The sequence below is a fragment of the Acomys minous genome (assembly GCF_964271855.1).
Source record: "Acomys minous genome assembly, chromosome: 5".
Classification (NCBI taxonomy): Eukaryota; Metazoa; Chordata; class Mammalia; order Rodentia; family Muridae; genus Acomys; species Acomys minous.
Window position 1 is genome coordinate 110371660 of NC_140494.1, and position 27129 is coordinate 110398788.

Here is a 27129-nt window from a genome sequence, read left to right on the forward strand (position 1 = left end):
CTGGTGATAAATGGACTTTGGCACATATACAACTCTAAAACCATAAATTACACCATATGTACACATCTCCCATATACATTCCATAGTCATTCCAGAGTTCTCTAATTGAGTAATAATGTGATAATTGAGCATTTACAATCAGTGTCCAGTTCATCTCAGAAGGAAAATTCTACTTTTACAACTTGTTCATTTCAATAAACATGTTCTTTTATTTGGAGGAAACTGCAGAATTCTCAAATTATACATTGAAGTTGTTTATAAATAAATACATAAATTCTCATTTATACCAAGAAGCTAGCTTATATCTTTAAGGAGGGGAAAGCTACTTTATATAGAGATTCATATAAAAATAACAGTTGGTTGAAGACGTCTAAAAAATGCTGACTCTTAAAGTTTCACTTATTTTCCTTGAAGTTCTCATGAAGAATAAAATAAGATAAAAAAAAAAGGAAACTAGCTGGGCGTGGTGGCGCACACCTTTAATCCCAGCACTTGGGAGGCAGAGGCAGGCAGATCACTCTGAGTTCGAGGCCAGCCTGGTCTACAGAGTCCAGGACAGCCAAGGCTACACAGAGAAATCCTGTCTCGAAAAACAAAAGAAAAAAAGAAAAAGGAAACTTTAACTAGGGTTAGATTGCAAAATAAACTCTTCCCATAAGAATCAATTCTCATGACTTGGTTTCCCTCACACTAAATAAGTTGAATCAGTTAAACTCTAAATTGCAAGGTGTCATCCAGGTTACTTTTATGAGCCAGTCTTCAGGAAGCCACAATCTTGTGCATTCTTGTACCCCCAGAAAGGTTGTCTCACCAAAAAGTTAGGCCACACATCCCTTCACTAGGAGTATACAGCTTTAAGCTGATATTTGATTATTAAAGGGTACAATATTTGGGTGTAACAGGCATTTTTAAAAGATTCATTGCCAGGCGTTGTGGTGCACGCCTTTAATCCCAGCACTCCAGGAGGCAAAGGCAGGTGGATCTCTGTGAGTTCAAGGCCATCCTGGTCTACAAAGAGAGTTCCAGGACAGCCAAGGCTACATAGAGAAACCCTGTCTTGGGGGGGGAAATTCATTAATGCCTATTACAAATAAATTATCTGGACCACCTCAATAATAAAATTAACTAGTGAAACTTTAAAAGAACCACCTGTTTAATAGCATATAAATATAATGTCAGCAGACAGTGTAAAGTTCTTGGGTAAATTATAACAACATGGTTATAGGCTTCTCAAGGTACTTTTTGAACTCAGCAAGCCACTGGGCTCCAACCGCTCCATCCACAACTCGGTGATCACAGCTGAGTGTAACAGACATCATGCTAGCCACATCAAATCTAGAAAGGAGAAACATCAGTGGGTATTCTGGGAGAAGCCAATGACCCGAGGCAGCGGCCACCATGTGCTGATCCCACCCATGACCCTACCCAGGCAGATTATTTCCAATTCATTCATCCACAGGACTGAATTTAGGTTTCTTATATGCTAGGCAAGCACGTTACTACTGAACTATATTCCCAGGCCTCTCTATTTAAAAACAAAAACTGGTTTTTAAATTTCTAAGACAGGTAACCAGGTTGATCTTGAACTTGCCATGTAAACTTAGAGCCTTTTGTTTTGGTTTGGTTTTTCGAGATAGGATTTCTCTGTGTAGCCTTGGCTGTCCTGGGCTCCCTTTGTAGACCAGGCTGGCCTCGAACTCACAGCGATCCTCCTGCCTCTGCCTCCCGAGTGCTGAGATTAAACTGTTTTGTTTTTTCAAGACAAGGTTTTCTCTGTGTAGCCCTGGCTGTTCTGGACTCGCTTTGTAGGCCATGCTGGCCTGGAACTCACAGAGATCCACCTGCCTCTGCCTCCTGAATGGTGGCTTTGAACTTCTAACCCTCTTGATTTGGGTCCTAGAGTAGCTGCGACTATAGATCTGTACATGAAAACTGGCTCCACCCATTTTTGTCTTTAGTGCAAACTGGCAGCTTGAAGGAAAACTAAATACATCCCTGGGAATGTGTTCTACACAACACAGAAACCAAAGTCTGCTTTTTGTCTATTTTGATGTAGACCTTGTTTTTTGGTCGTTTTGTTTTTTGTTTTTCCTCCAAGACAAGGTCCTCTGTGTAGCCTTGGCTATCCTGGACTCACTTTGTAGACCAGGCTGGCCTCGAACTCATAGAGGTCCACCTGCCTCTGCCTCCCCAGTGAGAGTGCTGAGATTACAAGCATATGCCACTGCGTCTGGCTTAGAGTTACTTTTTTGGAAGTTATCAGCGTATTGTGTTTTGCTTGCTCTTGTAGTAAAATGGCAAGGACTTAACTTGCTTTCCTTTGCATTTCATGCTATATCTATGTAAAATAACCTCTCCACCTTTTTTTTGTTTGTTTGTTTGTTTTTGGAGACAGGGTTTCTCTGTGTAGCCTTGGCTGTCCTGGACTGCTTTGTAAACCAGGCTAGCCTCGAACTCAGAGATCCACCTGCCTCTGCCTCCCTGCATGCTGGGATTACAGGCCTGCGCCACCATGCCCAGCTGTACCCTGTCCATTTTCTACTTACCCTTTTTCATTATCTGCTGGGACCAGCTTATCCTCTGAAGCACCAATTGCCAAAATACATGCCTGGGGTGGGTTAATAATCGCAGAGAAATTCTTAATTCCAAACATCCCTAAATTGGAGATTGTAAATGTTCCACCCTAAAGAAAAAAGTTTAAAAACAAATTACATTGACAACATAACCTAGAAAAGAAATTAAAAATATAATTTGAAAAGGCTGTGAGATAATCTTTTATTTAAGAAAGTCTTGAATAGGACACACATGACAAACCGAAGTCAATTGTACTGGTTTTTTCATGCAATTATGAAAATATGTCTATCAGCTCTTCCCATGTAACTCGACCACTTTATTTTCAAGACTAAGTATCATAAGTGTAAGCAGCAAAATCAAAATAAAAAATGCAACAAAAAAAATGACTTCAAAGTAATACATGTCTTACAGCTCAGGGACGGCGTCCTACCTGGAACTCGTGAGGCTGAAGTTTGCCCTCTCTTGCTTTGGACGCTAAAGAAACGACGTCACTAGCAATGGTTTCCAGTCCTTTTATGTGCGCATTAAACACAATAGGAGTGATAAGTCCTGCAGGAGTACTGACAGCAACGCTAACATCAACCACATGATTTCTGTTGAAAAAGAAAATGGAATCAAACTCATCACAGCAGCAGGGGCCTGGAGAGATGGCTCAGTGGTGAAGAAGGCTGACCGCTCTCCCAGAGGACCCAGGTTCAATTCCCAGCATCCACATGACCGCTCCCGACTGTCTGTAACTCCATTTGCAGGGGATCTGACACCCTCACACAGACATACATGCAGGCAAAGCACCAGTAAACACAAAAATAAATCTTTTTTAAAAAGCCAGCGATCTGGGGGAGGGGGCGGAGGGATGTCTCCCTCAGTTCTTCTACCCTCTGCTCTGAAAAAAAGAAAGAAGCAAGCAAGAAAGAAAAAAAAAGCAAAAAAAAAAAAAAGCCTCCAAAGAAGTACCAATTTAAATATGGATCTTGGATGTTTACTTCAAACACTGTAGGTGCTTAGGATGTAGCTTAGTGGTAGAGCACCTATCTACATACAAAGTCCCAAGTCTGATACCCTATACCACCAACCAGCCCTACACACACACACACACACACACACACACACACACACACAACACACACAATTTTGGAAGCAATTATGCTATGGTTCAGAGATGTCTATCCATTGTGTATCCTTGATGTATTTTCTCTTTCACTTGAACTTTTCTCGATGTTCTTGATTAACACACCACGGGCTCACAAGCACATCATCATAGCATAAAACAAACTGGCCTTTCTGGGTTGTGAGCATGCTAGCTGGATAAAGTCTGCAACAAAGCTTGAGCACATGGAGAGCGTGAGAGGAGGGTACGCTGTGGAGTTGGGGATGGCAAGATGGCTCAATGGGTAAAGGCGCCTGCAGCCAAGCTGACAAATTCAGTTCAATCCTGGGCCCTCACGTGGTGGAAGGAGAGCCAGAAGTTGTCCTGAAGCTGGTCATGGCTCATATGTACATCAAAGGGGGGGGGGGGCAGGGGTGAGGCAGAAGGCAGAATGATTGGGAAGTAGAAAGAAAGGGATGGGGAGGAAGGAAACAAAACGAAAACAGCAGAGACACCATGGGTGCCCAGGACACAGAAGAGACCATGCCTCAGGTGAAACTTGAGGTAGGACTCCCAATCTTTCCTAGAATACATCAGCAAGGGCCCTTAACCTGAGAGGAGCACCTGACTTTTATTTGTTGAAACATGTCTCTCTCAATAGGTTAGGTGACCTAAACTTTATCTTTGTAGAGCTTTGTAGAGCTTTTTTCAGTATCACACTACACTCGAGTATTTCCCTAACCTCTGTGACTTGTCCAGCTAAAGGGGTCATGGGAGCCTGTTTGTAGTCAGTTGCCAGACCTGAGAGCAGCATCTAAAGAGGATCAGCCATGTGGGACTGAGGCCGAATCTCTGAGACTGACACTGTCTCCAGGTACACAGACTGAAGCACCCAGCTGCTGTCCACAACACTCTGACGACATGTGAGTGTGTGAGCACAGAAAAGAAAGGGAGAAAGGGTTTTTTCTTTTAATAATAATTGTAATAATACTAGGGCTGGAGAGATGGCTCGGTTCAAAGCATCCACTGCTCTTGTAGAGGAACCGAATTTGGTTCTTAGCATCTATGTCAGGCAGCCACTCTAGTTTTAAAGGATTTGGTGCCTTGGATCTCCTTGGGCATCAGTGCTTATGTGTGCATACCTAGACGCAGAGACACATTAAGATCATAGTTAAAAATAAACTTCAAAATCTATAAAAGTGCCTACCTACATACTAGAAAAGGCCTGAGCTTGGGCTGGAATGCTGACACTGATCAACTTGCTGACCTGGGACAAGCTACAGAACTCACTGAGCCTCCATTTCTTCATCTAAAAAATGGAAGTGAAAATAGTTAACAGATAGAGTGGTCCCAAAGACCTAATGAAATGTACCAAGCAGCCGGGCATGGTGGCGCACGCCTTTAATCTCAGCACTCGGGAGGCAAGAGGTAGGTAGATCGCTGTGAGTTCGAGGCCAGCCTGATCTACAAAGTGAGTCCAGGACAGCCAAGGCTAACACAGAGAGATCCTGTCTTGAAAAATTTTTTAAAAAAAGAAATGTACCAAGCCAGCCATGCAGCTGTACATCCACAAATACTTTTGAGTATGGTCCCTATATAGTCAAGCACTATCTCAAGTAGTGTTATGCTTACGCATTTACCCGATTACCCACGCATCAGTCCCGTCCCCCACCCCACCCCCGCTGCAGTTAGCAGACACAAGCAAACTGTACATTCTCCAGTCACATACTGTCTTATGACTGTGTCCATCCAAGACGAGTTTGCTTCAGGGACTTTCAAACAAGCCAAAGCTGAAGCTTTGATGATGAAGTCATTGACGGAGATCTTCCCTTTTCCTTCAAGCATCTGTGAAGACAAGAACCAACTAGTTGTATTATACTCTCCCCAATAATCAGCTTCCTTTATTTGTTTAATGGAGGCCTTAGGAGGTACGTGCTTCCTGCTTGGCACTGCAGCAGCTGAACACTGTGACTTATGGTACTATTTTCATTCAACTGAACCAAAATGGGGTTTTTCTTTCTTTCTTCCATTTGTCCATTTTTTAAGACACCACCACTGCCCAGTGGTGTTTTCTTTTTAAAAGATCAAGTAAATGACAACCACACTAACAAATGTTTGATTGAGAAAGAGGAAACAGTATCAGATTCCTTATATCAGGAATGAAATGGAGGACATATTATTTCTTCAATATAAAAAGAAGTATTATAAATACCTAACACCAATAAATTAGACAACCTAGATAAAATGCACAAGTTTCTAGAAAGAAACAACCAATAAAGAGTATAAGCTCAGCCATTGTGAGGCAGAGGCAAAAGGATCTTTGTGAGTTCGAGGCCAGCCTGGTCTACAATGCTAGTCCAGGACAGCCAAGGCTACACAGAAAAACCCTACCTCAAAAAGCAAAAAACAAACAAATAAACAGTATAAACTCAGAATAAACATAATCATGAGATGAAGCAGGTGAGGGAATCTGCTCACACAGAAGACTAGACACAGACAGCTTGGTTTTTTCAAGACGGGGTTTCTTTGTCCCGGAACCAACTAGTTCTGTAGACCAGGCTAGCCTAGAACTCACAAAATTCTGCCTCCAGAGGGCTGGGATTAAAGGTGTGTGCCGCCACCATCCAGCAACTTGCCAATTTCACCAAACATTTAAAGGCTAGCATAAAATCTTCACCTAGCCTTCTAAAAAGAAAATGGAAGAGCAACGTGACAATTTCCCAGTGTTAGTCTCATTCCAAAATCAGATAAAAATGCAATAGTTAAAACCTAAACATTATTTATGAATATAACAAAAAACCCTTAACAGAATACTAGCAGACAGGGGCTGGAGAGATGGCTCAGAGGTTAAGAGCACTGTCTGTTCTTCCAAAGGTCCTGAGTTCAATTCCCAGCAACCACATGGCTGCTCATAACCATCTGTAATGAGATCTAGTGCCCTCTTTAGGTGTACGGGCAGAATACTGTATAAATAATAAATAAATAAATCTTAAAAAAAAAAAAGTACTAGCAGACAAAACCTAGCAATTATGTAGTAAGGGCCATTAGTTATGGCCAAATGGGATTTGTCTCAGGAATACAGGCCCTGTAACATCTAAAGGCCAACTGCAGTGTGCAGAGCAGCAGGTGACCACAGTCCCACTCACTTAGGAGGCTTAGGCTTCATATCGAGAAATTACCAACAGGACAGAAACACCACACAACTGCCTCCACAGCCCGGAAAGACAACAAAATTCAACACCACTTTTCACAATAACAGTGAAAAAATGAACTTGGAGGAAACCTCTTGATGATTAAAAAAATACAACCCCTCATAACTATCTCTCCTCATACTCTGTGGTCGAAAAGTTACTCCCCCTAAGATCACATATTTCCAAGGGAATGTGCCACCCTCTTATGGCTGGCCTGCACACACATGTGCACATATATTTACAGAGACACAATACACACAAATACTTAAGTTTAAAAAGAGAAAAGCTGATACGTGCTACAACATAGCCGCACCTTGGAACACATGATAAACGGCAAGCATCCGGTAAAGACTTGCTATGAGTTTAGTCAGGGAATCCCACATTTGCCTACTGGTAAATCTTCCAACACAAAGATGTAAGACTGAGGAGATTGGAAGGATTGAGAGATATGGCAAATAGCTATTTGGGGTGATGAAAATGTTCCCAATTTACCCCGGTAACTTGAATGTATCCTGAAAGACCCTGAGTGGGACACTTCAAATGCATGAATTGGCCATGGCGTTAGCATGGTATGAATATTTCAAAAAGTCATTCAAACTAGTCCACCAACTACACTGGAAACATGCATCTGTTTCAATACTTTGAGTTTTAGAAATATTCTAGTTGTAGCTGTGCAGTTGTGGCACACGCCTTTAATCTGAGCACTTGGGAGGCAGAGGAAGGTAGATCTCTATAAGCCCAAGGCCAGCCTGGTCTACAGAGGGAGTTCCAAGACAGCCAGGGCTACAGAGAAACCCTGTGTCGAAAAACAAAACAAAACAAAAAATTTCAGTTCTGTGTGTGTGTGTGTGCACGCGCACGCGCATGAATATATATATATATGAGTATCACATGCAAATGGAAGCCTGTGGAGGTCAGAAGAGGTGCTGGATCCCTGCCGGTGAAGTCAGGGACAATGGGAAGTTGATGTGTTTATACGGGCACTGAACATAACATGGGTCCTCTGCAAGGACAGGTGTTCCTAACCCTGAGCCATCTCTCTAGCCTGTTTCGGTATCTGGACAGTCACTGTCAATATTCCATCTTTAATTCCCGCAACCACTTACAGCTCTGCTGCTGACTCACTCATGCAATCAGTTACGTGCCTCACGTGTGTCCACTCTGGGCTGGGTACGTGTGTATGAAGCAGTGAACAGTAAACACCTGCTCTTGTGGAGCACACCTTCTAAAAGGGTGAGCAACAGAGAGGCATACGGTATCTCAGAAAGTGTGTGGAACAGGGGGAGGGAGAAAAGGCTGTAAATTTAAGACCAGCCAAGGTTATACATGTCAAGTTCTTTTTTTTTGTTGGTTTGTTTTTTGTTTTTTTAGGACAGGGTCTCTCTGTGTAGCCTTGGCTGTCTTGGACTCACTACATAGACCAGGCTGGCCTCAAACTCACAGCGATCCACCTGCCTCTGCCTCCCAAGTGCTGGGATGAAAGGCATACGCCACCACACCCAGCCCACATCAAGCTCTTAAGGAGGTGAAGGAGGAAGGCACGTAAACACAGCAGCTTCTACATTGAGAACACAGCACAGGGTGTAAAGTAGGGATACTGAGAAAAAGCAAGACAACCAGTATGTCTTTTCAGTGGTGGGTTGCAAATACCCTGTGAAGGGCCCTGCAGGCCACTCTAAGGAGTTGATGGAGTTCTGTTCTATCATTTTATTTTCATTGTCACCATTATTATTTTATTTACATTGGTATTATTTACATTGGAACTACAGACAGTTTTGAACTGCCATGTGGGTGCTAGGATTTGAACCTAGGTCCTTTGGAAGAGCAGCCAATGCTCTTAACCACTGAGCCATCTCTCCAGCACCCGTTGTATTTTTTAAAGAATTTTTATATTTATTCATCTTATGTAGTTGAACGTCTTCATCACTCACTCTCTGCCTTATTTATTTATTTGTAAAGACTTATTTTATGTACAAGTATGTGTGTGTATCACGTGTGAGCTTGCTGCTTACAGCGATGAGACACCTAGACTTCGGTTGATGTTTTATGTTAGTGCTGAGAGCTTCACACTTGGGCAACAAGCACTTCGCAGGTCTCCATCTCCCAGTCTAATTTCTACTTTAACCTTCACAATTTTTAACTATCAGGCTGAATTTTCTTCAACTCTCTGCCAATCCCATATTTTCCACAGTTCGGCCACATTTGTCTTGCAGCACTGTAAATTCTTCAACTATCATTGGTCTCCATCAACTCTGGTGAGCTCTAGTACTGAACACACAAGCATGATTCAGAAGACAATCGAGAGGCAGCTTCATTAAGAGCCTGGTCTACAAATGAATACGTCACCTTCATAAAACCTTCCTTCCTTGTGACATTTAGTAGTGCCCCAATTCCATTATAAACTCATGATGAAGACAGACTGCTTTCTGCTCTCTTTTCCCAAAAGTGCCTTCCACTGAGCTAATTGTGCGTGTGGTGTCTGACTACAAATACATGACTATCATTTCTTAGCTACCAAAGCAGCCTTAAGCATCAAATCACAGTGAACTTGCTGGACTAATATCTATTCACGGCAAAGTGAGTTTTAATTGCTAACTTCTTTCTTCTTTGCAACTGTGTAACAGTACCGGCTGGCCTCAAACTCGGAGATCCACCTGCCTCTGCCTCCCAGAGCGCTGGGATCAAAGGCATGGACCACCTCACCCAGCTTAAGTTCTAATCAAGGGTTAACAGCTAAGCTAACAGGTAAGCCGGACAGCGTGGTGCACTCCTGTAATCTGAACATCTTAGAAGTCTTGGCAAGAGGACCACAAGGTCAGTGCAGACTTCAGGTATACGGAGCTGCAGGTGTGAGCTACATAGTGAGACACTGTCCAGAAACCTGCAACAAATAAAAAAGTCCAACAAGCAATTTCAAGAGACAGTAATTTCTCATCATTAATGGTTTCTAACAGCAAAGCACAAGGGCCATACTGTAAAGCATCGTGGGACGACAGAACCGCTGGGTTTTACCTTATTCAGTTCCTTCCGTACCAACAGCACCTCTCCCATATTTACATCAACAGAAAGGTAATAATGAGGTATAGTCTGCTTCGACTGCATCAGCCTCTGCGCAATCACCTGAAACCAGAGATTTCAACATCAGTTCTCAGGTGTCACCAGACCCCACCTAACTCAGTCTGCTTAGCTCTTTCTTCCTCAGCTCCCTGGTAGCTTATTCACAGAGCAAGAAAAAGGACTGCCCCTCCTAGTAGGTTAGCCAAAACAGACTTCTTCACCCCAGTCACTCAGCTGACCAAATCAAACTCCCTTAAACTAGGAATCTAGTATGTTCCACGTGAAGGGCCTTCTCAGAACTCTCCAGCACGGCACAACTACACCCACAGCTCTGGCTCCAGACTGCGATGGCTTCTTACTCGACGAATGTTGCTGATGGGGATATCTGTGAAGACGCCCGCAGGGGTTGCTGCAACTGTTGGACCCGGGGGAGCGATGGCAGCTGCTGCGGCCTAAGAGGGAAAAGACAAAGCACTGAGTGACTGTGGCTCAACCTCGGCATGGGCTGGAGGACCCCCTGTGACGTGCTACTGCTGTGGAGGACTGCAGGACAGAGCGAAGCAGCCAAGGTAAGAGGGTGTCCGGCTCCATCCCCACGGAGGAAAGGGACTTGAATTAGGCTGCTTATTTAAGAGTACTGTTCTTGAGCCAGGCAAGGTGCTCAGCGCCTGTGATCCCAGCACTTGGGGAGGCAGAGGCAGGCCGATCTCTGTGCCAGCCTGGTCTACAAGTTGAGTCTAGGACAGCCAAGGCTACACAGAGAAAACCCCGTGTTGGGGGGAAGTATTGATTTCATGTTCAAGGTTGGCCTGCTTCCTCAGTATAACCAGGGAAGATGGAGGGTGTGGTGAAGAGTACAGAAAAGAAAACATTTTTAAATTAAATAATTAAAGAAATATAAAAATAAAGGCTGTGGGCCAGAGATCTAGCTTGGTTGCAGGAATATTTGCCAAGCATGTGTGGAGCCTTAGATTGCAACAATAGTAACACTTTTAAGCTAAGTATGGCTAAAACCAAATAATTAAATAAATAAATAAAATTTAAAAAGCCAAATGTAACTCACAGGAGCAGCCTTAGAAGGCACAAAAGAGTCAATGTCCTTCTTGGTGATTCTGCCTTCTGGTCCCGTCCCTAAAAAAACATATACATATACGTATCACATGTGACAACACACCAATAATTCTCCAAGGTCAACACTGTGACCCTGAAAAGACTCCCTCTCCCTCAGAACAGTGGCTTTGTTAATTACTCAATAACCCACAGCCCTGGATCATCCTGTTCTTCTTTTTGGATATTTATTTGTTTGGTTGGTTTTGAAGACAGGGTTTCTTTGTCTATCCCTGGCCGCCCTGGGACTCACTCTCTAGACCAGGCTGTCCCAGAACTTAAGAGATCCTCCTGCCTCTGCCTCCTGAGAGCTGGGACTAAAGGAGTGTGCTACCACCACCTGGCCAACAATGGTTCTTTTTAACTATTTCTGGAGCATAAGATGACTTTTTAACCCCGAAAAACTCATGCCAAAGTCGGGGTCTGCAAACAGACACATGCCCAAGCCTGCTGCACAGGGTGTGCATCGGAAGAGGGGTAGTCTTATACGGCGAGTATATTCCAAACTCTATTTTCACTGGAAATCTTGGGGGTCACCTTATACACTGGAAAATACATTACTGTAAATAGTAGCCATCTTTCTTTTATAAAGTTTCACACAGTTAAACTGAACTTTTTTTTCTTCCATTTTCTTATTTTATTTCCTTACTTTTAAGTTGGGAAATACTGACATAAGCATAACACTGGTCACAGTTTATAAATCTAAAAGGAAAATTAGCTGTTGGCTGTGGTTATCTTAAAAGCAAAACAAAAAAAAAAAATCAACAAAAATAAAAGAGAACCCCCCCAACTTGGAACCCACACTTACTTGACCATAAAGTATTTCTTTGTGTAAGGTTGACAGTTTTTTAAAAAGATTTATTTATTTATTATTTGTACAGTAAGCATTCTGCCTGCATTTGTGCCTGCAGGCCAGAAGAGGGCACCAGATCTCACTATAGATGGTCCTGAGCCACCACGTGCTTGCTGGGAATTGAACTTTGGAATAAACAGTGTTCTTAACCTCTGTCTGAGCCATCTCTCCAGCTCGGTTGACAATTTTCTAAAGAAAAACTTTTTTACTTCAGAATATCATGAATAATGTGTAACTGCAATGATCTCACCTTTAGAATCATTCATTTTCCATAATTTATAGGTTTTTCATTCTAACCAAAACCAAACCACCCATGTCACAAACCAAGGAGGAAACAATGCCTTTGAGAGACCTTTAAGTTCCCTCATAGGCTTAATCTATTCAATTTCCCCTCCCCCTCCCATCTATAACTCAGGGTTAAGATTAGGGCTACGGTCTCAGGTTTAGGCTTAGGCCCAATTACATCATCCTGACCTTGAAGCAAATTCAGAACTTAGTTATAATACCTTTTACATTGGCCCACTTCTAGAAAAAAATTGGTCAAAATGGTTCATCTTCCCCCATGGCAGCCTTTTAAAGGATTCCCGTTGTGTGCAGTTCTTCCCAATTCTTTTCCTTCGTTATGAAAACAGAGTTGGCTAGAACTGTTTATCCTCACCAGGAGCTCTAGAACACAGGCGGCAGGTACCGCTGTTAGATTCCTCGCCTTTTAAGCACACAGAAACCACAACCTCCCCTACAGCAGGGTTGTGCTTGATGCCACGACCCTCAAGCCCTCAAGAGGAAACCAGCCTCCCACCAGTTTGCTGAGCTAGCCAATGCTTTTCATCGCTTTGCCTGGTCCCCAAGAAAGCACAACAGGTGATGATAAACCAATATGGTACAAAGGGAAGAACTAGACTGGCTGGGAAATGCAGGTTCTGTCAAACCAGGCAGCTAACTGCAGTCACCTGTGGGATGGAGTTTACAGCGCCAGCCCTGGTTCACAGCTGTATTGTGAAAACAAAATGGGACAGTGAGGCAAAAGGTGCTGTGCACCACATTACACATGACCACCTGGACTCAACACCAGAACCCTCAGCAGCTTCTTCCTCAGTAGGTAACATTTTTGGCTAAGTTTACTAAGCACCCTGCCCTCGCTATCTGACTTGGTTCTTTTGTTTCTTCCTTTCTCTTGCTCCCTCCCCTCCACAACCTTAGTAATAAGTAAATAAATTTAAATCCCTGAAATCCATAACAGGTTCTTACCATTCCAGATGGTATTTGCTTTTTTCAGTCATGCCTCTTTACATCAGTCACGCCACTTTACGCTAACGAGGTAGCAAAGGAGGGGGCTTCTGAATAAGGGACATGGGCCCTGTTAGTCTAAAGACCAGACACTTGGTTAAGTGTGGTAACTTTCAATCTGCTTTCCATTCTCCCTCCCCATCTCCTCGCCCCTCTCCTGCTTCCTGCACCAGTTCCACTAAGGGGAGAGAGACTGGAAGCTGCTGAGTTCAGTGACTACTGGCCAGTGATTCACTCAACGTCTTTATGATGACACCTCATGAGAATTAATGCCTTGAGATCCGGCGAACTTCCGAGTTGGTGAGGACAGCAATGAGATGGCAAGCCTGGAGAGTGCCTGGGTGCTCGGTGCAATCCTACCAACACGCCCTGCCCCAAGCATCTCTTCCATCGGCTGTGTCTGAGCTGTAGTCTTTGCAATGGACGAATGACAGCACATAAGGTCTCAGTCATTTAGCTAATTATCAAACCCAAGGAGAATTGGCAATCTCTGATTTACTGCTAATGACTTACACTAAAAGGAATCTCAAGTCAGAGCTGCCTTCACCTGTGGAGTCTCGTGCTAACTTTGGGTCATTACAGTCAGACTGGACTGAACTGTTGGACATGTGGTAATAGTGAAAAAACTGCAAACAGCACCTAACCATGGATCCTGAGCTCATTGAGCCACAAAAGCCTGCTTCAATTCCCAGAACAAAAACAAAAAATAAGTAAAACAAAGGAGACTCCAGTCCCTCTACTGAGCCTCACCAGCCCTGACCTCATTCCTTTGTCCCTCCCTTCCTCCCCCCACATTACACTCCTCAGACTACTGCACAATTATTTCTGTGCAAAACTCTACAGCGTGCTTATCTTCTCACTAAGCACCATGGTGACTCGGTGTTGCTTGCAATAAAAAGCTTGTGCTTGGTTGACTCAGCTCAGAACTGAAAATCTGAAACAGATGCACAGAAGTTTCCCAGAAACCTAACTGTCCCTTTAAATTGTTCCCAACCCCTAGGCTATTTTACTATTATCTATGTATTTTCGGTTTTTCAAGACAGGGTTTCTCTGTGCAATACCCTTGGCTGTCCTGGACTCCACTTTGTACACCAGGCTGGCCTTGAACTCAGAGATTCTGTCCTCTGCTTCCTTAGTGCTGGGATTAAAGGCATGCACCACTACCTAGCCCAGCCCCTAGGCTACTTTATAATCTCTCTAATCTCAACCCTTCCCAGACTCTCCAAACCGATAACCTAATTTACAGATTAAACAATACCAGAGAGGGACTCCTTTTTTTTTTTTTTTTTAAGATTTATTTATTTATTACTATGTATACAGTGTTTTGCCTGCATGTACGCCTGCATGCCAGAAGAGGGCATCAGATCACATTATAGCCGGTTGTGAGCCACCATGTGGTTTCTGAGACTTGAACTCAGGACCTCTGGATGAACAGTCAGTGTTCTTAACCTCTGAGCCATCTCTCCAGCCCCCAGAGAGGGATTCTTATCTTCCACCACCAAGCCAACCATCTATAATCTCAATTAAAGCAGATAACGCCTTCTAAATTATATGAAAGGTCAATCCCACTTCTCAAGAATTCTGTTTCCTGCCAAACCATCCTACTCTGTGTCATCCCCTGGCAACAGCTGGAGATACCTTTGTGCTTCAGGAATGCTACTGAATTCACGATAGACCACTGTACACAGCCCCAGCCACCTCGGTCCGGGACCCCAGCAAGCCCGCTTCTTGTGACTCTTCTCACCGCTGTCTTCCAGTCTACCCTTTGCCCTCTATGTTCCGCTATGTGCTGCTGGCCTATAGCTGTGTGCCAAAATGCCTTCCTCTAACACTTCATAAGGCTGGCTCACAGATGAGGTCATGTGTCACCTCAGAAAGATCCTCCTCACCCACCCTGACTAAAAGTCATTGTGTCCTGTCTCACTGACAGGTCTGTCACTGAGTCTATTTCTTTTCAGCTCTGAAGTCACCTCAGTTCATGAAACTGTAGAGCCAGGATAGCTAATATGCGTTCTCTACACAAACACTGCGTACCTCCTGGTCTTCACAACTTATTAAGCCAGAGTCAGGAAAGGTGACACTGCCAGCATCAGGCAAAGCTAACATTCAAACCTGAGCATTCTAGTTCTGGACCCCATTCTTAGCTACAATGCTAGGCTTCTGCTCACTTCATTCTCTTCTGCTGGCCAGTGAAGCCAGAATGTGCTCCATCTTATGAACATGTATTGGATGCACAGATTATACTTGATAAATATGTGCTTAGCTAACAGTAAAGGAATCACGTAACCAAGCCTGTATGAAAACAACACTGGTGTTCTTCAACTTATCCTTCTAGTAAAATAAACAGCATGGTTCTTCAGGCACAGTTCTTAGCTCAGCCCCTCTGCTCTGATCCTAAGCACAAACGTGTAAAGGATGGCAACAACAAAACAGCAGCTTGGCAGTGGGCGAGAACCAGCCTGAGGGCACACAACCGCAGACCTGCGAGACCACTCTATCTTTCTTCAGTGACTATGGCAGCAGGGACGGGCAGCACAGGGAAACGGGAACAATACAGAACTTAAACGAGGACCCGGTGGCTCAGGCCTGTAATCCTAGCTACTCAGGAGGCTAAAGATAGAACACTGAAAGTTCAGGGTCAGTGTGGGCAATTTATTCTGTTTTATTTATTCTGAGATGCTATATCAAAATATAAAGAGAGGGGCTAAGAATATACATGAGGGTTACAGTGCCTGTCTGCTATGAATGAGGTCTTATGTTCAACCCTGGTACCTCCCCCTGCCGCAGGAAGAAAGAAAGAGAAGAACTGGGCTGTTGAGAAGGCTCAATGTGTAAGGGTGTTGCTGCCACGCCTGGATGGTAACCTGAGTTCAACCCCATGCATGAGGTGTCACACTGGACATAGAGGTCAGAGGACAGGTGACAGGGTCAGGTCTGTTTCTGCCATGTGGGTCCCAGGGATAGTACTCAGTCAGCAGCAGCAAGCGCTTTTACCTGACGAGCCACCTCCCCAGGCCCGTTTGGCTTATTGCTACACTCAGTCAACCTATTACACAGCTAGGTCCTATAACTCAATATTGCTCAACAAGCACATATTCCTTTGCCAACCATTAAGTAAGACAGGATAAAAAGACAGGGAAATTGTGGGTCAATGAGAAGGGAAAGGCGCCCTTCACAGACAGAAGCCTCTCCTCTCACCAGCTGAGAAGCAAGAGTTCTAACAATTAGCATCTAAAGGCCGATTCACCTCCCAGTGATAAGCCAGCAACTTTCTAGGGAGCTTACCAGAAGCCCCATTTATAGTCGAAGACTCATACTAAACCTTGTGAAACCTTGTGGCTCCTGGTTTTATCTCTCAGATAATAATTCCATCCACTGAACCTACACAGCCACCCTATAATCTCACTTACAAAGAGAGGGAGCGGGGAGAAAAGAGCCACCAAAGTGGTGTAGACGGCTAATGGTGGGACATTTAACTGCAGCTCTCCCTGGGGGACCCATATTCACAAGTATGTCTGACTTTCTCTGACTCTCCCTTACGGGAGCCCATGCTGACAACTGGGTGCATCTTACTTCCCTGGGCATACTTCTCTTAACCCGTGCTTAAAGTCTTCATTTAGAGTATCTTTTAATAAACTGCACTGTTTTCTGATGGGCTTTCCTTTGTGAGCACCTTTCTTCTTTCTCCTTTTGTTTTGTTTTTTCAAGAGTAGCTCTGGCAGTCCTGGACCTCACTCTGTAGACCGGGCTGACCTCGGGATGGCCAGAGATGTATCTACCTCTGCCTTCCAAGTGATAGGATTAAAGATGCGGGCCACCGCGCCTGGCTTGTGAATGCCTTTATACTTTTAATAAAACTCCAATCCAGCTTCTTTCTGACAAGCCCTAGAACTCTTCTCTGCATCAACAGCACAAAGCCTGGGTTTGCCTGATCTGAGGTTCCTAAGATCAAGGTAGCCCTGAGGGCTCTGAGGACAATGTAGGCGATGCTTCCTTTCCTCACCCCTGCTTCCTATGCATAGCAGGGACATTTAAAACACAGGCACACTAGGCCAAATGAAGCACAGCATGCTTTCCCCACTCCACAAGCAACAGGTATCTCCCTCCCATGCAGCTGTATGTGCAGCTCTTGCAGCCAGCATTTAACTGAACTTTAACTGTATAACCCCTTTTTTCAAATAGAAACTTACCTTTAACTTGGGTGAGGTCAATCCCTTTCTCTGCTGCCAACTTCTTTGCAAGAGGGCTGACAAACACTCTTCCCTTTGGTCCAGTAGGAGCGGCTGAGGGTGTGGGTGCTAAGGGCTGCGGAGTGGGAGGAACAGCTGCCACCTTTGGGAAAAAGTTAGAAAGCATCCACTCATCACTGCAAAGACAATCTGAAAAAACACAATCCATATTTTATAAGGTAAAAATCTTCATAATCACAAATGATGTTTATGAGCTTTCCTGGTTTGACTAACATAAAATACAATGGCAACAACACTTTCTGTCAGAAACAGAAACACTTCAGATTAACAGATGTCGCTGGTCACTTTCCTACACGTAGGATCTGGACACACAGGAAGCTCAGCTGTCACCTTGCTGAAAGGATCATTTCCCAATTCAGAAGCATACCTACCGGGGGTGCGACAGGTGGGGGAGCTTGTGGCTTTAAGCTGGTCACTTCCGTTGGCCTGTAGTCTGCAAACGCTGCTATATCCTCCTGTTTTTCTACTATGATACAAAGTGGGGTTCCCAGGGGAACATCTCTTGTGCCTTCAGGGACCAAGATTTTTGCCAGATAACCTTCTTCTTGTACTTCAAAGCCTTAAGTAGAAAGAAAAATATTATGAGACTCAAGACTCCACCGTCCGTACACCCTCACTAGGGTTTCAGGAAAAGGCTTTTCATATTCATTGGGGTTTTTTGTTTGTTTTTTACAAACTACTTAATCTCCCTGTGCCTGTGTTTCTATTTATTTATTTATTTATTTATTTAAGTTTTTGGTTTTCGATAGGTTTACTCTGTAGCCTTGGCCACCCTGGACTCAATTTGTAGATGGGGTAGCTTTGAACTCACAGAGATTTGCCTGCCTCTGCCTCCCCAAATGCTGGGATTACAAGTGTGAGCTACCATGTCTGGCAGCATTTGGGAACAGGAACAGTATAGTCAACCCTCTGTCCACAGGTTCTGCATCCCTAAATCCAGCAACTGTGAGTCAGATTGTTGCTGGCACGTACTATGAGGTTAGCCTATGGAGATTTGAACTTAGCACATACACATTTTATTCCTGCAACAATTTCCTAAGTAATATAGTGTAACACCTATTCACACAGCACTGTTGTATTAGGCATTATAAGTAACTGGAAATGATAAACGTGTACAGCGGCAGAGGCATAAACAGACGTTCTACTAGTTTGCTTGAGGCCCTGGATTCAATCCCAGTAACCTCCCACCCCCCACCCCCACTTACATAGGGAACTTGACTCTATAGCCTTTCATCCTTGAATCAGTTTGCCAGCACATATACCAAGGAATGACCATCCTCACATAAACATTGTGGACTTAAGTCAGTTAATGCTTCTTAAGTACTTAGAAACAGTAGCCCACACAAAGTAAATGAAAGTGCAGTTGGCCCTCCAAATCTATGAGATCAAAACAATTTGGGAAAAAACCTGCACCTCTGCTGAGCACACAGATGAGTTTCTGAAGCCAATCCTTGTGGATAGTGACATAACTGTGTCTGTTCTACCAAGACTGCAGCAGACAGCGGCTCGATCTGGGAGTTTCTGAAAACACCTCAAGGGCCGCCCTTATGGGACACTCACGGGATTCTAAGATGGTATCAGCTGTCCTGCTACAGGAATTACGTGGAAGCCAAATTACGAGAACTACCAAGGAGGAAAAGTAACGCGGGGTTTCAGCGCTAAAAGTGTTCTAGGAGCTTCTCCAAGACCGTACTTGACGTTACACTAAATATTCCGGTGTGGTGACGTACAGCATTTCTGAGCTTTGCGTCGACAGCTTGTTATTCAGCTGCCCTTAGATTTATAAACGCAAAGCCTAAGCCTGGGTGTGGTGGCTGTTTTCTTGTAACCACACCCCCAGGAGGCTGAAGCAAGAGGAGGTCAAGCTCAGAGGCAGCCTGGGCGACCTAAGTTCAAGTCCAGACTAGGTTACATAGCAAGGAGTTCCCTATAAAGAAATAGCGGCATGGCATGATGATGCCTTTGAGCCTAGCACTCGGATCTCTTCTGAGTTCCAGGGTGAGTGGGGCCCTGTCTCAGAAACAATTAATCAACTACATGTTAAAACGTAAAAGCAGGTTGCTGCCAGCGGCAAGTTCTGCCCTCCGGATCTTGCTTTCTGCAGTTACGCCTCTCCTTGGTAAACACATCTCCAATGAATCCTTCCATTTCCCAACTGCGAATACTCAATTAAAAAATGTGTTGAAGCTGGACAGAGATAGCCCACACCTTTGACCTAAGGCTTGCCAGCACCTTTACCCACACCAAACCATCTTGTTGGCCTTTACTTTGTCCTTAAAACAGAACCATTTCTACTAGTGAAAGCTACGAAGAACCAGGCACAGTGGAGCAAGCCTGTAATCCCAGGACTTGAACTTGGAGGCTGAGACTGAAGGACTGCAGAATAAAAGACCAATTGCATCTAAAAAAAAAAGAAAGAAAGAAAGAAAGAAAGAAAGAAAGAAAAGAAAAAAAATTTAACTATGAAAAAGTATAATATGTGAAAAAATAAGACGAAATAGCTCTGGTGGGAGGGGAGGGTCTTTTCTTTGATTCCTTTTTGCTCTAGCTGCCATGAGAACAGCAGGTGTGAAGAGCACTGTCTGTGAGCACTGCTGCCTGATGTCTCCTGTGTCCTGCTATGCCGATAAGGCATGGATGGACCTCCTGCCCCTGTAAACTATGGAAGAACATCAAGAAGTTCATAATGCCTAGGATTATCAATAAATACAGGCACAAATTCATGCCTGTATAGTGGGTTCTGTTTCAGAGAATAAAGTAAATCAATGAAGGGGGCACATGGAAAGGGGATACATGTGACGACCGGCGGTCATGTCACTTTCAAGTTATGAGAGTAATCTACATCCTGGGTTCTGTTTTTCCCTCCAAGTCATCTGAAATCCGCTGGTATTTTCCTGCCCTAGCAGGTGTGACTTTCTTCCCTCTCGCTCCTTCTTTTCCCACATTTAGACTCTGGTTACCATAAAAATAAGGCTGAGAGAGCAAACCCTGACCTAAAAACAGACCTCAAAGCCGGGTGTGGTGGTGCACGCCTTTAATCCCAGCACTCGGGAGGCAGAGGCAGGCGGATTGCTGTGAGTTCGAGGCCAGCCTGGGCTACAAAAGTGAGGATAGCAAGGACTGTTACACAGAGAAACCTTGTCTCCAAAAAATAAAATAGACCTTGACATAACCTCGATCGATGAGTACAGCTCAGGACTGACACATGTGGCTGTACATGACTTTGATATAAAATGTCATCCCCTAGACAGCAAATCCCAGGAGTTAGAAACTTCCTATCATCACTCACTCAGTACAGGAAAGGATGGCCATCCTCCTCCTCACTCAGCTGCCGAGAGCTGAAGAAATCTCACCTATGGTGGCCTTGTCAGTCTCTATCTCCGCCAGTAAGTCTCCTTCACTGAGCTTCTCACCCACTTTCTTTTCCCATCTCTGGATCGTGCCCACAGTCATGGTGGGGGACAGGGCAGGAAGAAGCACCTGCAGAAACAAATACGTCACCGCTTAAGCAGGAAGCTCTGCACACAGAAGCATCCAGTAAGCGCACGCAATGTCACGCAGTGAGAGACTGTGGGCATGCAGTCACTCATCGCCTCAGGCCTGGTGGCATTAATCTGTAATCTCAACGCTCAAAAGGCAGAAGGGAGGATCATGGGCTTGAGACCAGCCTGGACTACACAGTGAGACCTTGCCTCAAAAAGTAAACCACAACACGGGCTGGAGAGATGGCTCAGAGGTTAGGAGCACCGGCTGCTCTTCCAAAGGTCCTGAGTTCAATTCCCAGCAACCACATGGTGGCTCATAACTATCTGAGACCTGGTGCCCTTCTCTGCCATGCAAGCACACATGCAAGCAAAACACTGTATAGATAATAAATAAATAAATCTTAAAAAGAAAAATTAAAAAAAAAAAATTAAACCACAACTCAAAACCAAATTACTCAGCACAGCAAAGTCCTGTGCTTAATCACTCTCTAGGTCAGTGGCTCTCAACCTTCCTAATGCTGCAACCCTTTAAATATAGTTCCTCGTGCAGTGGTGACCCAGCCATAAAGCTGTATTAGTTGCTATTTTATAACTATAATTTTGCCACTGTTATGAATTGTAATGTAAATGTCTGATTTGCAGGATACCTTGATATTCAACCCCTGTGAAAGAGTCCTTTGACCCCTCACGGGGTCGCGACCCACAGGTTGAGAACCACTGATCTAGGTTAAAATGGATACTTTTCATTTTCACAGAATGAATTGGGTCTGGACAAAGCACTCTGTTGAATTTGCTGTGTTCTGCAATGAACATCAACTTGTTTTTTCACACATAGAAACCACATTTATTTCACACCTATTAGATATAAGGTTTTTTGTTTTGTTTTGATTTTGTTTTTTCAAGACAGGATCTCTCTGTGTAGCCTTGGCTGTCCTGGACTCACTTTGTAGACTAGGCTGGCCTTGAACTCACAGCGATCCACCAGCCTCTACCTCCCAAGTGCTGGGATTAAAGGTGTGTACTACCACGCTGAGCCCTACATATAAGGTTTTTGTTGTTGTTTTTAATTAGGCGGATGTTTTAGCAGTTAAGAGCATTTGCTGCTCTTGCATACGACCCGAGTTCAGTTCTCAACACCCACTTGGGCCAGCTCACAACCACCTCCAAGTCCAGCTTCAGGGGATCCAATCCTGCCTCTGGTAGTACCAGCATGCACATGTGCACACACACAATTTTTAAGAATGAACATTAAGAACTCTTCTTGGTGAAAAGGATTAAGTTTAATAGAGGAGTACTTGACTAGAATGTATGAGGGAAAAAACAAAACCAAACATCATTTTCATGGACTACAGTAAGAATACATTGTTTTTGAAAACTGCTAAAATAATTTCTGGTGTGTGTGTGTGTGTGTGTGTGTGTGTGTGTGTGTGTGTTGGACAGGTGTATGCAAGCATGTAGTGCAGAAGCCAGAGGAAGATATAAAGTGTCCTGTGCTGTCTCCCTTGTTTCCTTGAGATAGGCCCTCTAGCTTACGTCAACAGCAAGCCTCACTCTCCACCTGTCCTGCCTCCGCTCCCCACAGCACTATGGTTAGAGAAGAGAACTTACTCCAATAAGTTGTTTTCTGACCTCCACATGTATAAGCACAGTGTGCCCACATACACACTAAACACGTGTTAAAAAAAAAAAACCCAAAAACTTTGGTTTGGTTTGGTTTGGTTTTTGAGGTAAGGATTCTCTGTGTGGTCCTGGCTGTCCCGGAACTCTCTCTGTAGATCAGGCTGGCCTCAAACTCAGAGATCCACATGTCTCTGCTTCTAGAGTGCTAAGATTAAAAGCATGAACTACCATACTTGGCTAATACATGTAAAAATGTTAACTGTATTCCTATTTATATGATTGTGTCCACTGAATTTGAATGGTTACTCAGTTAATATGGATTTTATTTGCTATTGTCTTAGTCATTTAAGTAGTAATAGCCTTATACTAAGGAAAAAATAGTTTCAGTCAAAACTGTCACTAGAAGTGGGGAAAAAATAAAACAAGGCTTAGAAAATTCTTTAAAAATCACTTCCTGCTCAGAATTTATTGTTTCATAATCACCAGTGAAGTAAATTAAAGTAGCATCATGTGACACAACTGAGTCTTCAAAGAAACCAGAAATCTCTACTTCAGCATAAGTGTGTGAAAGTCTTAGGGGGCAAGCCCACCATGGTGGCACACACCCTTAATCCCAGCACTCAGGAGGCAGAGGCAGGTGGATCTCTGTGAGTTCGAGACCAGCCTGGTCTATAGAGGATTACAGCACAGCCAGGGCTAAAATAGAGAAACCCTGTCTCGAGAAAAAAAAAAAATTCTTAGGGGACAATTCTAACACTTGAACATAAAGCACCATAAAAAGAAGAAATGAGGTCTTATGTAATAAAATAAGGTTGCTGAATTAAAAGGAATAAACTGTGAAAGCTGAAGACCAGGCAACATTTCATGACATGATTGTTACCAACAGAATTGGAACATGATTTCCAAAGAACCTGATTCATTCAGAAAACTTCTTATAAAATTTAGGAAAAGTCAAATCTTTTTTTTTTTTTTTTTTTTTTTTTTTTTTTTTTGAGACAGGGTTTCTCTGTGCAGCCTTGGCTGTCCTATACTCACTTTGTAGACCAGGCTGGCCTCGAACTCACAGCAAGCTGCCTGCCTCTGCCTCCCCAGTGCTGGGATTAAAGGTGTGTGCCACCAGGCCTCAAGAAAGGTCAAATCTTAATCCTTTAGGTTACTTACTTCCAACATCAAAGTCAAACCCGAATTTCTAATAAAGTGATTTAGTGGATGCACCTTGGCATCTGTATGGGTTTCCTGTGGTTTTTTTTTTGTTGTTGTTGTTGGCTCCTTTTCCCCAGTTTATTTGTTTTGCCCAATTCTAGTTTATTTTTATTTTATTATTGTTGTTTTCTTTTTTAGATGCCTGCTTGTTTCCTAGAGAGAAAAGAACAGGGTGTGGATTTGGATAGGTAGGGAAGTAGAGAGGATCTGGGAGGAGTTGAGGGGTGGAAACCGTACTTTGATGAAAGGAAATGTAGCTGGGCGTGGTAGTGCACGCCTTTGATCCCAGCACTCAGGGAGGCAGAGGCAGGCAGATCTGTGAGTTCCAGGCCAGCCAAGGCTACACAGAGGAACCCTGTCTCAAGAAATGCCCCCCCCCAAAAAAAAAGAAAAGAAAAAGAAAAACTGCTATTTTAAAGAAAAGTACAATTTAGTTTCCTAAAGATTACTTAGGTCTGTAGAAATGGCACTTATGGCCACTAGCTTTGTTACCATGTTATCCTGTATACTTATTCCATACTTCTTTTTAAATAATTTATTTTTATGTGCTTGATGTTTTGCTTGCGTGTATGTCTGTGTAAGAGTGTTGGATCCCCTGGAACTGGACCTACAGACAGTTGTGAGCTGCCATGTGGGTTCTGGGAATCAAACCCGGGTCGTCTGGAAGAGGAGCCAGTGCTCTTAACCACTGAGCCATCTCTCCAGTCCCTTTATACTTATTCCTTATTGTTACTTTTCTCATTTATGAGTATTATTGGAATACTTCACCTATGCTTGGAAATAGGCCACTCTAAACCAAAGGAAAACTTTATCTGGTGGCTTTCCTTCAACAGACAGCACCAGCTCTCTACTTAAATTCTACTTGTATAGGAAAAAAAAAAAATCATTTCCGAAACCCTGAATACCGTTTTTTGAGGGAGAAAAGTCCAGCATTATCCTGTGTCCTGTATCCTCAGCTAAGGCTGAGAAAGGCTAAGGAAGCTGTCCAAGCTCACACACTTAGAAACAGCAATCAAGAATAAAAGCTGTCAGTTTCAGTGAAATCTCTGCTGAAGGACAAGCGCTTATCATATTTAATGACAAATTCCCAGGATGCAATAACAAACGGATAAATAGCAAGTCATCAGGAGCCAGCACTCAGACGCTGAGCCTTACCTGCATGTGAGTAGGTAAGGAGCTACCAGGAGCCGCAGAAGGTGCAGCTGGTGCAGCAGCCGGAGCTGGAGCTGGTGGGGCTGGGGCTGAGGCCGCCTGAGGGGCAGCTGTTGCTGAATCCAACGTATAATTTTTAAAGGCCTCAATATCCTCAGGCCTGAAGGAAAAGAATATATAAATATCGAGATTACAAAGCAAATTCAGTCCCTACCCCCAGCAAGTCTTCAAAAGTCTTTAACTTCCAATTGGGGTTAAAATGCTCTTAAAGTGCCAAATGTTCTCAAATTACACGGTTTTTGTTTGGGGATTGTTTTGTTTTGTTTTGTTTTGTTTTTTTAACTCACTTTTCAACTGTGATGCAGATGATGGATCCAACTGGAACATCTCTGGTCCCTTCAGCAACAAGGATCTTTGCCATATAGCACTCCTCCAAGCTCTCAAATCCAACAGTGGCTTTATCAGTTTCAACCTGTGGTTAACACAAAGCGGTAGCTCAGGGTTATACTGCCAACAAACAGTTAATAATTAGAATGGGTCTAGAATTCCATATGAAAATAAATAAGCCCACTACCACAGACTTGAAAAAAATGGTTTAGAAACAGCCTGAGTAGTAGCCAGGCATTGCTTGCATTCAGTGGCGGAGGGAGACAGATTTCTGGGACCTTCAGAGCTTCCTGGTGAAACCCTCTCTCCAAGAACAGTTAGTTTAGCTAACTGCTGTCAACTTACCTAACCAATCATCTCTAATAACGGGGGGGGGGGGGGGGGGGGGAGTTTAAGCCTCAGTCTATTTAACAAAGCCACTCCCTTATATTCATCTGCATATTTTAAAACTTACCTCTGCAATTAGTTCACCCTCACTGATTTTTTCCCCTTCTTTTTTTTCCCAGCGGGCTATGGTGCCCGCCTGCATCGTGGGGGAAAGGGAAGGCAATGGGACCTGGGAGAGAAAAAAGAAGCACAAATTCAGACAGGGATATACTTAAATTAACTCTCGGCGTGGTTTAGAGTTTCAGCCACCCAATTCCTTGCAAAGTATTTACTGAGTCCCCTTACTAACCGGTCACTGGGGATACAAAGGGAGTTAGTGCACCCCAGAAGTGGCAGGTTGATTCCAGTCAGTTCAAGTGGAGCTGAGAAAGCACGTGAGGCTCCGCAGAGCTTTTAGCATATAGCCAAGGCTTGGAGCTCTTTTTCAATGGAAAAGATCCCTACTGGGAAGGTCTTGGGCACCGGACTGTAATAGATCCGGAAGGGACCTGGCTCTCGGAGGCCTCTCAAGGAGGAGTCCCCCACGTCAATGAGCCGGCTCTGAAGGACAACCGGGTCCGGGGTGGAGCACTCACCTTCTGGTGCGGAGGGAGGCTGTAGGAGCGGCGGCTGGGCGACCCCAGGAGCTGTCGCAGTAAGCGGTTACGCGGCGCGGTAGCCGAGCCGGAGCTCCAGCCGCACAGCGAGCGGACCCCATAGCTCGGGGTCCCGTTGCTACAACGAGCCGCAGCGAGGCCGGTCCGCGGGCTCCCGCACGGGGTCCCGGGACCTTCTTTCAAGGCTGCCCACCGAGCCCCGAGCCCGGCCCTGGGGACTGCACTCTGCGCCCGCCGCGCACAGACGCGCCACATACTGCCACCGACCCCCCAAGCCCCAAAAGCTCCGCCGTCTCCGGAGTGACCTCTCCAAGAGCAGCGCGGCTCTGCCGTCAGCCGCACCCTGCCGTCGCGCAGTGTCGTAAAAAGCGGCTCCTTGGACTGACGACCGGAACGTACGGAGCCCGCGCCCCTCTGCGGAGAACGGGCCGTGGGTACCCGGGAGGGGCCCTGGCCGCCGGTTAGGATCCGAGGGACAGAGGCACTTCAAGGCAGTCGTAGGCGGCGCACGTTTGGAAGAACGGGAAAGGCTTGGGGATGTGGGAGGCCCTAGCAGAGGTGTCTCAGAGGGTGGGTAGTACGGCCAGCTCGAAGGCGGTGACCTAAAGGGACAAGAGGGTCGCGCGGCCAGGGAGGCGGCGCCTCCTGGAACAGCTTTGCTTTGACGAAAAGCTGAGGAATGAGCCCAGACCGGCCACAACCCAAAGATTTAGGTTAGTGGTTGTGGGCGCACAGCCGAAAGTTAGAGGAAAGAAAGGCCAGCGAATGACCTCTGGGGTTCTGGGGGTGTCCCTTGGCTACAGACCCCGACCCACGCAGTCTGTCCTAGGTCCTGAGCCCGCAAGAACCCGGAGCAGCAGGGGTTTCTGCCAAATGATGTGAAGAGCAGCCAA

The 27129-nt window shown here is 44.6% G+C and overlaps 1 protein-coding gene across 1 annotated transcript; it reads right to left on the reverse strand.

Annotated features, from left to right (window-relative positions):
* Positions 1–182: 182 nt before the first annotated feature.
* DLAT (dihydrolipoamide S-acetyltransferase) lies at positions 183–26714 on the reverse strand. Its single transcript, XM_084782079.1, has 14 exons — positions 26216–26714; positions 25708–25809; positions 25214–25338; positions 24870–25026; positions 20760–20886; positions 17778–17965; positions 17347–17488; positions 10973–11040; positions 10269–10361; positions 9865–9972; positions 5391–5506; positions 3005–3167; positions 2547–2683; positions 183–1335 (listed from the first exon to the last, which is right to left on the reverse strand). Exons 1-14 carry the CDS (start codon positions 26489–26491, stop codon positions 1206–1208), a joined length of 1932 nt encoding a protein of 643 aa, XP_084638205.1. The 5' UTR covers positions 26492–26714; the 3' UTR covers positions 183–1205.
* Between the last annotated feature and the right edge of the window lie 415 nt (positions 26715–27129).